Genomic DNA, 13,125 nt, shown 5'->3' with positions numbered 1-13,125 from the left:
ATGCAGGTGATGGGTGTAACAGAACAAGATGCAGAGGACAGAAAGATATGGAAGAAGATGATCCGCTGTGGCAACCCCTAACAGGAGCAGCCAAAAGAAGAAGAAGAAAACATGTAAAGCAGTAAAGAAGTGCCTTAAGTGGGTCTAATAAATATATAGTCTGATGATGTGTAATAGTATGATAAAGACAAATGCATTCCAAGTTTAACATATTGGAACATAGTTACATAGAGACAAATATGCTTTGAAACTTTCTTTATGAATGGAGATTTAATCATAAACAAATACATTTGTCTTTGAATTTGAATTTAAAACTGTGGAAGGCAAAACTTAACTGTGCCAAGTTTATCATAAGTACTTTGAAAAATGCTGCCATCTAGAGGAAGACTAATTGTGCAGCAGTGCATCTATCTATCTATCTATCTATCTATCTATCTATCTATCTATCTATCTATCTATCTATCTATCTATCTATCTATGATTAGTGGTATAAGAAGAGTCAATTTATACTTATAATATTACATCTTTAATGACAAAGATTTAAAGTATAACAGCAGAGTCCAGAATCCTCATGATTTTAAATTAAATAGTGAAATATATAGTCATTTATATGAAATTAATTATTGCTGAATTCTGTTTCCAGATCTTGAGAATTATTTAATGACAAGTATATTTTATATAAATGTACAACTGGTTTATCTTGCTCACTTTAGAGAATTTCATGTGTCACAAGGAGCACTCATCATTAATAAATAGGTCTGTACTGCAGAGCACATCATAAAGAGCCTTTCATAAATGTAAAAATCTATGGCAATTTCCTAAATGTAAACTCATTTCACTGATAACATTTACACAAGCATGACGTCAATTTCAGGACATTATCAAAAATCCAGGGTCTATTTCTCACTCCTTCATAAGTCATGCCTCTAACATTCTACAAATTCCACATTATTCCTTATTATTCCTTATGTAGGGTTGCATCTGTCATCAGATATTGACTCTTTTCTAGACAAACTTCAAATACCACTCTTTGTGGCCACATCCGGCAGATAAAATACCATGATCATGAATGTAACTGTTCTCAGCAATGTTTTTTGGATTAGTTTCTTTTTGGAAGGCACAAAAGTTAATCAGGGCTGGGAGGATGTCCCATTGCTTTTGTAGCAAGTGTAAAAAGGTTAGCATGTCCATTACACACTACCTAAACCCTGGTATACATAGATATACAGTATTTTGATTTGACTGACAGAATTCAATTTATACAGAATTAATAACCTGAAAATTATTATTCATCAACTTTCTTTATAATTATTTTTTTATTTGAACACTGAGGAAGGCTTTAAATACAGGGCGAGTTAAAATTATGTTAACACTAATGGTACTGCTATGTATACACTACATGCCTGTATATCATTTTGCACATATGAAGTATGTTTTGTGAATAAATTGTTTCCGCCATTTAAATGTTAACATTATTCTGACTCACCCTGTAATGTCACAACATCAAAATATATATCTTAGATAAAAATAAATGCAAAGTGCACATTTTCATAACTTCACTGGTGAGAAAAAACATTAAAAAAGCTTCTTTTCATAACACGTAACTGACAAGAAAACAAGGAAGTATGACCTATTCTACTATCTAAAGAATGTGTGTGCTTATAATAAAATTAAACAATGTATAAAATAACATACTGAGTATTTGCACATATTCATCTTACTCATCAATTTGCACAAATAAACATTAAATCACTTAGAACATGCGTATTTGCGAAAGACTACAATGATGACATGAGCTCCTTTCAATCCGTAAGATGAGTAAAATAAAATGAACATTTCTGTGATGCAGTTTTTAAAATTCTAATGCGCAGTTGCCATGCCCACATATTTAGTATTATAAACGATTTTATCAGCGGATGGTTCTTAACTCGAGACTCAAATTGATTTTATGTCAATCACTCATTTAAACAGATTTTGCTTGGATCATATTATGCCTCCATAACAGATTACAATAACAAAGCACAAATTATTTACATGGTGAATCTTTCTTAGGATTTATCCCTCATTATGCATCTTGTAGTCTTGTGCCTTGTACTGTAATGATTATCCGTTAGTTACAGATGTCAGCGTTTACATATGAAGGGTATAGCCACTATCACCCAGTAGCCCTCAGTAGCAAACTTCTTATGTCTTGCCTTCTGACACACTGCTTCATTGGCTCAGATAAAGGCATTGTGCATATTCCCATGCTACTTGCCACCATATTCATATAAGTCATTACTGATTGCAAATCCTGTACATTTAACGCACAAAACCTTTATGGCAAGTGTGACTAGGTTTAAGATAATGAATTGACATCATCTGCAGTTCGGTGATTTAATTTAATTTTTAAGTGTTGGGATCTTGTGGTGTTGGACAGATACCCAAATACAGAATTTAATCGCTATTCTTCAAAGTAAGTTTTCTTTATATCAGCCATACTAAATATACACATACTCCTGAAACATATCATGCCCATAATTTCTGTCCTTCCCCTGTCTTTCTTCCTGCTTCTCTCAAAAAAAGTAGCAGTACAGAAACATTCTTATTATAAAGAGCATAAAATATAAAATTATCAATGAACTTAATTTATCTAGATAATAAAATCATACAAATGGATTATTTCAGTTCATGAGTATTAACTAGTCAAGTATACAGTATATATTTAGTATTCTAAATTTTCAAAGAATTGTTTATTATTTCTAACTGTAATTCAGAACTTCATGTTTCACATATTTCTTTCATCTGGTGTTTAATGCCTGATATTAGCTTGTCGCCAGTATTTTTTATTTGTTAATTTTTTTACTTCTCTTGTGTTTTTTTGAATATTTGTGAAATGCTCGGTGCTTGGGAAAGGTCCCTCGTAAATAACTTATCCTTACTTTTGTAAGGCACTTTGGGTAAAGGAATCTGCTAAATAAAGAATAAAAATAATAATGTTTTGAAAGGCAGTTTGTGACATTGTTTCTTTAATGAATACATGATGAATACATGTATACAGTTAAATAAATAATGCAAAAATGCAATGTCTGTGTTTAAAATGAAGATGAAGGAATAAAACTATTGTAAATTTGTGTAAATGCTCTGAGTCTGTATTAATTGAAGAGTGTTATAAAAGAATGGATTGAATTAAACCTGAATCCAATTCAACGTTCAAACAGTATTCAAGTCCACACCCAAATACAAACTCACACTTGGCCAATTCAGAATCATCCAAACATGCATATCTTTGGAATCTTCAAAAGACAATTGTGCAAACTTTACTCAATGACCAGGCTTTTGATTTCATAACATAATAATGTAATTATAGTAGATAGTAAACATTTAATGACCTTTTTGCTGTAGTTTTAAAATTTTCATTTACGTCTTAAGTGATTATAACATATCATGAATGAAATATGTGAACTTACAGTAGACATGTACAATCATACATAGAAGTTGTGTATAAACTAATAAAGGTAAGGTGGAAAAAAGCTACATTGGTTGAATATGGAGTGAGAAAAACATATTGTAGGGAAGGTGACATGAGTTTATAAAGTGAAGCCCTTAATTAAAGGATTATTTGGTTTTTTAGAGTTGGAAAAATGTGTAATTCCTATTCTTTTTTCAAGAGCATGACTGAAGTAAGTATACATATAATCTGATCCCCACTGAGATTACTAAAGCTCCACTTTTGCTCTTTGACTGATGAGTACAATGGAAGCTACATTGGTCACTGCATTTTGGAAACTTTACTATTCTACTTTTTATTTTTACATTACATTTATTTTTAAAAATGAGATTATTTAACACAACACTGTGCATTCTGTCAAGCTTCCAAAATAATGCTTGCATAGGGATAGGGTATACAAATTAGATTCTTCTTACCTGTCTAATGAAGTATTTGACAGTCAATTGTTTTTGTTGTTCTTCACCAGATTCTCTCGTCTAAGTTTTGTGTCCATTATTTGGTCTTGTTACTCAGAGACTCCAGATACAGCATGAGTTTTGACTGCTTCCTCTTTACTTCATCAGCTGTTATTCCTGCATTGGTAATAGACTCTCATTATCCCATGATCCCATTGCAAAATTAGTATACTTAATAAAATGTTGATTCCATGGATCTGCTGTAAGTGAGGGATAAAATAACAGGTTGCGTTCTTTTTCTGTTGGGTCAAAGCACCACTTGATTGAGGTAAACATCTTCGTAAGAATGTGTTTCCTAAAAAAATTATTCTTTCCATGATAAAAGTTCTTCCTGGGATTTTTTTTTAAGCAGCATGCTTTATAAATGTCTTGAAAGGACTTGTTTCTCATAGTCTTTTTCATAACATAAGTCTAGCTAATATAAATAAGGGTTCTCTTTATCAGGAAATGCATGAATACCTTAAGGTAAAAAAATAAATAAAACAGACCCAAAGAAAAAGTCACCATTGCCTTTTTTCTCTTTTTCATTCATGCTCCTAAAAAAGAAGCAGTTCATAATACAACCTGCTCAGCAGGGAAAATGAGTGTATATATCATTGGTTCTACACACTTAAATTTATTCAATCTCTCCTCTTTAGATGTGTTATCCAAAAAATCAAATTTCCTTGAAAAATCATCATCAGATACAAGTCCTGCCAGGATTGTTATTTTTCATTAAGTAATTGCTGTAGCGGTATTCAGAATACGACTTCAGCATTTCTTTCCAAAAAGATAAACACAGGGTTGGCTCTAGTTATCATAGCTTCAGCTTTACAATTTCGTCCTAATAGGCAGTTAAAAGCTTCACAGTATTCAGTACAAGCCCTGCAACAGACTGGTATCCCATCCAAGGTTCGTTCTTGCCTTTAACCTGATATAGCCAGAGTAGGTTTTGGACCCCAACAACCCTACAATGGAAAAAGATAGTTAATAGATGAAATTGAACAAATGATGCAGTCAGCTCTTACTGTTTGTTTTTTACTCTCTGATTATATACATTTACATTCTAGCCCGCTTTCCCACACCTATTTTTTAATTCTGTTGTCTTGATTTCAATACTTTGAGGTTTACATTTACCTGTTGACCTCAATAATAATTCTTCATATTGGTACTTTTCAAGTAATCATAAATATAAAACTATGTTGTTTACTAACTAAGCATTCATACTGTATAATAAAATACCTACATACTCACACGCAAAACCTACAGCCAGTATACACACCCTTTCAAAAAGAACATTTTTAAGTAAATCAAATTTTAGCTTTATATGTTTTGTTAGGTTGATTTTTCTATTGCTTGATACAGTATGTGAACTTTCTTATGAAAAATTCTAGCCGTCAGATAAGATGTAAATGAACATCTTATTTTACACTTTAATAACTAGTCAGAAACATACATTTTAAGCAGCTTAAATGTTTCGAAAGGCAACGTGTTTCCCAAGAGTTAGTTAGGGATAACGTGTGCAGTGTATGGACTAAATTGTATCATAATGGTCTTTTGAGATACTGCCTTCAAAATCACCAGTAAATGTATGCCGAGGTAAATTAGTAATTAATTAAAAAGAATGATCCATGAGAGTTGGTTTGCTGTGATGAATAAAAGTTGCCAAATTAGTCTATCTAATATATCATCCAAATCTCACCCTTTATGGGCTAGAACAAATTAATGTCTGACTACATTTCAACCAGACATTTATAGTTGTGCTCATCTACTCCATTTGCACTTACATGATAGTAAACAGAAGCACCAGCTGTGGAAGTGCTGTGTGAGGAACATGAGGTCATGTGTATTAACATTTTCTCTGCATATTTTCTTTACTGCACACATGGTACATTAGTAGAGAGCTCTTTATCATGAGCAACAACCCAATAATTATACTAGTGTATATTAGTATTTTACACTTTCATTGTTTAAGTAAACATAATAAATATATATTTATATATATTACATATATTACAGCAGCACATTAAACATATCCAAGGATTTGTGGTAAAATATTTTACTCCTTAGACAAAGGACAGCATAAAATGATTCCTTAAACAATAGAAGTAGAACTGAGGCCACAAACATGTTCAATAAAAAAATCCAAGTGTAAGCCATATGTATAACGTATCTAGTACAAATTAGCTTTTTTTCCCTCTGTCCTTTTTAAAACATTAAGTCTTTGTGGGATATTTTTATAGTTTTTTCTTTAATATCCCACCAGTCTAGTCAGTCAGTTGTTTTCCTAACAATCAGCAGAAGCAATCTTACATTAGATGCATATATATTTTTTTATATATATTTTTATTTTACATATATTTCATATATTGTATATTTCATATTCAGGACCTAAATTAAATTTTTAACAGCTAATAAATTTAAAAAATCAAATGAAAATAAAAATTAATTTCGTAATAAATTTTACACAGAACACAAGTCCACTTCCTATACCAGCTACATTTACTTCTTTAGACCCTTGTAGCTGGTAGTGAAATACAGTACATCAAATATGTAACTAATTACTTGAAAAAATAAAAATACATTGCATTAGACATTGCATCTAGCCCTTTAGATAATGCTTTAAAAAAATCTGAATTAATGTAAAATATACAATTACAGATTTTATTTATCATAAGGATATATAAAATTAAAATGGATAAGAAAAGAAAAATTCTATACTTTGAGAAAGTAAAACTGAAACATGTTTACTAACAAATGATTCAATATTAGCTTTCTTTTATGCTTTGTTTTGTGATGAAAGTTATTAATGGTCTCCAGTTAACGATGTTTGCAAATGTCATGGTAACTATTGCAGTTATATCTATTTATTCCCTAATTTTCAGAATTTTTGAGAATTTTATATATATTCGAAGGTGGTGTGCTACAACACACTAAAACAAATAAAAAATGATCTGTCTTGGTATTAATTCGATATGCCAATGAAGTGAAAATCTTGAAAGGATGTGTAGACTTTCTAAATGTGTATTCATTTAAAATCAATCCACAGGGCTTTTTATATGTTTTATGTCCAGACTGGGCATGCTAATAACAAAATACTGCATAATAGTATCACTTTTATAATTACATTTAATTGTTATTGAGTTGTATGCAATAATGCCAATATCTGTATGTCTAGAATTTAAAGGAAAAACTCATGAGACAAGATTAAATTCTGACCCACCAACTCATTGTTTTAAATGTTTTATACACACACACACACACACACACATACATATATATATATATACTGGAAATTAACTTTCTTGGATCTGTGGTTACAATTAAAAGGCAAACTCAGTCTTAGGACAAATGACCACCCACTTTCTATATATTCAACAGCACAAGTTAAGTTTCATGGTTTTAGTGGGCTACAAAGAAGATCTCATTCTGGCTCTGTGACTAATGATACTAATATCTTCCAGCAAATCTACAGAAAAAGACAATAGCCCACCTTCTCCAGCTGCTTTGCAAAACTATGACCAAAGAATAAAAGCTAAAGAAAAAAACAAAAATAAAAATAAAAACTAAAAAAATGGATTTGATAGACAGAAAAAGAGAAAACAGAAAGAGAGAGAGATTAATATATTAGACTGTCGAATGATACTCTAAAGTAAAATGTATTTTTTTTACCATGAACAGTTGAAAACTATCTACATTTTAAATTAGCTGAATTTGAACAATATCTTTGAGAAATAAAATCCCTATGTACACCCTGTTAATAATTATGGACAATGAGAAACTGAAATAATTCCTAAACTTTTTACTGTATGTTCAAAGAGAGAACGACAGACAACGTAAAATGATGATATCCCCCACTTCTCAGAATTATTGAAGTGGCTATACAGGCATTGATTAGATTTGGCAGTGTAATGGTAGACAGTGTAAGCAGAATGATAAAGTATGTTGTCAATTTAGATAGACAGACAGATATAACTTTATTCATCCCAAGGGAAAATTTTGCTTTTACAGAAGCTCAAGAAATATGGAACAAACAACAACAACAACCACCCTCAAAACACATGGAAGATTTACATAAAATAGGATGGACTGTGTAATTTAAAGTGGCTACTTTTCTGCTGAGCCACATCTAAGAGCGGTTGGTATTTAAACTATTTTCAAATAATCAGTATGTCACAATTCAGTAAAACATCTTAAAATAAATATTAAATGGATTTTCTTAATTGAGTTAGAAGAAAATTGGAACTAATGCTTGATAATGTTTCCTTTTATTTCAATTTGAATTAATTAATTTCAATTACATCTGATAACTTTTTATTAGAAGACAGTATTTTAGAAGCAGATCCACAAGATTGTTATTGAGAGATAGGAAATTCTTAACTGCACTAATGCCTAAAATGTAAATAGGTTACTAAGTCAAATGTTAATACCCAAGTGTAAATAGTATACTATACCTAATGTTACCTCAAGGATTAATAATTAAAAAAAAAGCACAAATGGTGCTGTATTTTTTTTGTTCTACATTCCAGATACTGTGGCAGAACAGCCATACACTATAAAGAGTACAAAGATCAAAATGTAACAAATGCCTTTTCTGTATTTCCAGTAAAATTGTGATGTTTTTAAGCCAATCAATTTACATGGCATGTAATAATGGCATTCAAAATCCAATGGCCATAAGATACTGTATCAAATTCACTATTTCAATAAGGTTTTCAATTATATAAAATAAAAAAAAAGACTAATTTGGACTGATCTAACAACCTTGAACGTTGCAATAAAGTATTTTATTTTAATAATTAAAAAAAAAATTTTCTAAATATTTACCTTCTCTTCCAGTTCTTTTATTTGGCGTTTTTGAGCTTCTATTTTTTCTTCTAGCTCTTTAATTCTCTAAAATATTAAGAAAAAGAAAGTATAAGGGTCAACACACAAACTTGCCTGCTTTGATTCCTGTTTTTGATCATTTGTGACCCTGAGCAAACTGCTTAAGCTACCAATCCTTTAACCATAAAAATATATGTAAATAATTGCAATTTATTTTTATGTTTTTAGTCATGTTGGTTAAAGATGTCTAAAAAATGAACAGTAATAATAATAAAATAAGTATTGTGAGTACAAGAAATATTCATTCATTAATCAAAACCACTGTCTGTCTTTCTGTGTTTTAATGAGCCAGCACCTGTCATGGTCAAATTAGATGCAAGGAAGGTACCATCATTGGAAGGGACACCCATCTTTTCTAGGGCACACTCAAATAATTTAGGCCAACCTAATGTGCACGTCCATGAGACAAAAGAGACTTAAAAAGTACCCACAGAAAACCCATGCAGGCCTCAGGTGGACATGTAACCCTTAAACATTCAATTAATGGCTATTAATTAATTAATTAGTGAAAGTAATATTTTTGAATGTGCACTTTCATTATTTTTCCCAGTATGTAGCAGTACCTATATTTAACATTAAAATTAAACTGTCATGAAAAGTCAATAATATATTCATCAAGGTTTTTTGGACTTGTAATACCTTTTTAATATTTTTTTTTTGTCTTTGAATATGAGAATCTGCTCACAGGAAAAGAGACGTCCTTTTTTAAAAGGACTATTACAATGTGAGTGCCTGCTAAATAATTTTAAGAGCATCGTGTGATATATACCTGTTGTGCATGATGAACCAACTCCATCCTCTCCCTCAGTATCTGTGCATCACGTTCCCTTAGCTCACTCATGACTTGCCGTTTCCACTGCTCCACTGCACTTTTTAATGTTTCCCTTTCCTCCTCCGACAAAATCTCTGACATTTTTGCACCTGCTTCTTGCTGTAGGGCATCAAACAGCATAGCCTCCAATTCAAGAATCCTCTGACAATGTGTTCAGTGCAAAAGGAAGAAAAAGAAAAGGTGTGAGTTTTAACATCTCTTCCCTGTTCCCTCTTCCCTCAACAAGCTAGTATACAAGGCATCTAAAGTATGACAAAAAATAAAAACATATTCTAAACATTTGTGTATGTTTATGAATGTGTTGTTTTTAAATTAACTTCTAGAATGAATGATGAGTTTATTGAGTTTAAATGATCTGATTCTTGAATGCGGAAAGCTTTATCTCTAATAAATAAACAACACTTTTATGTTGCTGAGCATTTCTTACGTAACAGATTAAACTAATTAAAAAACATTGCAGAAAATAAAAAAAGACATTTGAAACAAGTATCACAGTTACACAGTTTTAAATAAAGCTGAAACTGAATAAACTAAATGTATCAGTTACACCAACTGTCTGCTAATGACTACAAAGTAATTAATGTTGTGATGACCACATTACCAAGGAGAAATGTCTTACAAAGTGACTGTATCATTTTCCTCTTTCTCTCAAGCATTTTATAATTCACCTTGTGGGCCTGATCCATAGACTGCTTTCTGTAGTCCAGTTCCTCTTCCAGATAACCTTTCTGTTTACTGAAGAGATCCTAGTAAAGAATATGTAGACTATTGTTAGAATATAAAATATAATAAAAAAAAAACTAAATGCACAAAAATTTGAGAAATTCATTGTTACCTTTTCATTTTCTAGGTCAAGCATTTTTTGCTGTAAAGCAGATTTTGTGACTTCTATTTGTTGGAGCCACTGAAAAAAATTAATGAAGTGATAATAATAATAGGAAGCTAGAGAAATAGAAACATTTATCCATCCATCCATTATCCAACACGCTAAATCCTAACTACAGGGTCACGGGGGTCTGCTGGAGCCAATCCCAGCCAACACAGGGCGCAAGGCAGGAAACAAACCCCAGGCAGGGTGCCAATGTTGCAGTGCAACATTCATTGGAGCTCCACTAAAACACAATGAGTCAAAATTATTCTTTTTTTAAGGTGATCATTCACAACAGCACTGGGTGCAAGGCAGAAACAACTGCTGTTAATTTTTAATTTAGCATACCTCTCAATTTCCAATACAATGGCCAAGTAACAAATTTGCAATCACAGTCTTTAGTAGAAACATTCTGTCTTGGTTGGCTGTGCAAGCAGTGTGTTTCTGGAGCTGACTGATGCAACATGCTACTAGGCAAAACAAAAATTACCATGTTGTGGCCTACCTCAGCTAATTGTGAAAACTACATAGAGCTAGTGATACTAGGTTTGAAAAGGATGAGAAATTAGTAATACATTTAAAGTATTCAACAGTCTTTTCAATAACTTTAAGCAGAATTAGAATGATTTGATAGAAGCAGTCATTGATATGATAAGAAACAGTGTCAAAACAGAGACTGATCCTGAGATATTTTTTGATGTTAAAGTCGACAAGACTGCTGATGTAACTAACCAAGGCCAAATATCAGTGGTTTTGCAATATGTGTCCAACTATAAAGTAACTAAAGCATTTTTAGTATTTGACAAAATGAGCAATGGTAGACATGCAGCTGCTAAAATGATTATGTATAAGGATTTTTGGGAAATATAACTAAAACTATATACAGTGCATCCGGAAAGTATTCACAGCACATCACTTTTTCCACATTTTGTTATGTTACAGCCTTATTCCAAAATTGATTAAATTCATTTTTTTCCTCAGAATTCTACACACAACACCCCATAATGACGTGAAAAAAGTTTACTTGAGGTTTTTGCAAATTTATTAAAAATAGAAAAACTGAGAAAGCACATGTACATAAGTATTCACAGCCTTTGACATGAAGCTCAAAATTGAGCTCAGGTGCATCCTGTTTCCCCTGATCATCCTTGAGATGTTTCTGCAGCTTAATTGGAATCCACCTGTGGTAAATTCAGTTGATTGGACATGATTTGGAAAGGCACACACCTGTCTATATAAGGTCCCACAGTTGACAGTTCACGTCAAAGCACAAACCAAGCATGAAGTCAAAGGAATTGTCTGTAGACCTCTGAGACAGGATTGTCTCGAGGCACAAATCTGGGGAAGGTTACAGAAAAATTTCTGCTGCTTTGAAGGTCCCAATGAGCACAGTGGCCTCCATCATCCGTAAGTGGAAGAAGTTCGAAACCACCAGGACTCTTCCTAGAGCTGGCCGGCCATCTAAACTGAGCGATTGGGGGAGAAGGGCCTTAGTCAGGGTGGTGACCAAGAACCCGATGGTCACTCTGTCAGAGCTCCAGAGGTCCTCTGTGGAGAGAAGAGAACCTTCCAGAAGGACAACCATCTCTGCAGCAATCCACCAATCAGGCCTGTATGGTAGAGTGGCCAGACAGAAGCCACTCCTTAGTAAAAGGCACATGGCAGCCCGCCTGGAGTTTGCCAAAAGGCACCTGAAGGACTCTCAGACCATGAGAAAGAAAATTCCCTGGTCTGATGAGACAAAGATTGAACTCTTTGGTGTGAATGCCAGGCGTCACGTTTGGAGGAAATCAGGCACTGCTCATCACCAGGCCAATACCATCCCTACAGTGAAGCATGGTGGTGGCAGCATCATGCTGTGGGGATGTTTTTCAGCGGCAGGGACTGGGAGACTAGTCAGGATAAAGGGAAAGATGACTGCAGCAATGTACAGAGACATCCTGGATGAAAACCTGCTCTTGACCTCAGACTGGGGCGACAGTTCATCTTTCAGCAGGACAACGACCCAAAGCACACAGCCAAGATATCAAAGGAGTGGCTTCAAGACAACACTGTGAATGTCCTTGAGTGGCCCAGCCAGAGCCCAGACTTGAATCCGAATGAACATCTCTGGAGAGATCTTAAAATGGCTGTGCACCGACGCTTCCCATCCAACCTGATGGAGCTTGAGAGGTGCTGCAAAGAGGAATGGGCGAAACTGGCCAAAGATAGGTGTGCCAAACTTGTGGCATCATATTCAAAAAGACTTGAGGCTGTAATTGCTGCCAAAGGTGCATCGACAAAGTATTGAGCAAAGGCTGTGAATACTTATGTACATGTGATTTCTCAGTTTTTTTATTTTTAATAAATTTGCAAAAACCTCAAGTAAACTTATTTCACGTTGTCATTATGGGGTGTTGTGTGTAGAATTCTGAGGAAAAAAATTAATTTAATCCATTTTGGAATAAGGCTTTAACATAACAAAATGTGGAAAAAGTGATGCGCTGTGAATACTTTCCGGATGCACTGTGTATTGGTAAACTTATACTTCAGACAAATGAACAGAGTACAAGCCAAAGATAAAACCTTTGAAGTAATTTTCACTCACTGTTTCACTCACAAATTAAACTTAGTA

At 33.0% G+C, this 13,125-nt stretch overlaps 1 protein-coding gene across 5 annotated transcripts in view; it reads right to left on the bottom strand.

Annotated features, from left to right (window-relative positions):
- The window catches only part of jakmip3 (Janus kinase and microtubule interacting protein 3), a 163,117-nt gene that overhangs the window by 17,543 nt on the left and 132,449 nt on the right, over positions 1 to 13,125 (bottom strand). For all 5 annotated transcript variants that reach the window (XM_051922980.1, XM_051922982.1, XM_051922983.1 and 2 more), the window contains 6 exons: positions 10,479 to 10,547; positions 10,312 to 10,389; positions 9,581 to 9,784; positions 8,752 to 8,817; positions 7,418 to 7,490; positions 3,907 to 4,892 (listed from right to left, as the gene is read on the bottom strand). In XM_051922980.1, coding sequence (XP_051778940.1) covers positions 7,440 to 7,490; positions 8,752 to 8,817; positions 9,581 to 9,784; positions 10,312 to 10,389; positions 10,479 to 10,547 — 468 coding nt within the window. In that variant the 3' untranslated portion in view covers positions 3,907 to 4,892; positions 7,418 to 7,439. The remainder of the gene's footprint in view (positions 1 to 3,906; positions 4,893 to 7,417; positions 7,491 to 8,751; positions 8,818 to 9,580; positions 9,785 to 10,311; positions 10,390 to 10,478; positions 10,548 to 13,125) is intronic.

The sequence above is a fragment of the Erpetoichthys calabaricus genome, chromosome 2 (genome assembly GCF_900747795.2).
Source record: "Erpetoichthys calabaricus chromosome 2, fErpCal1.3, whole genome shotgun sequence".
Taxonomy (NCBI): domain Eukaryota; kingdom Metazoa; phylum Chordata; class Cladistia; order Polypteriformes; family Polypteridae; genus Erpetoichthys; species Erpetoichthys calabaricus.
This window is presented reverse-complemented; position numbering and strand designations above follow the sequence as displayed.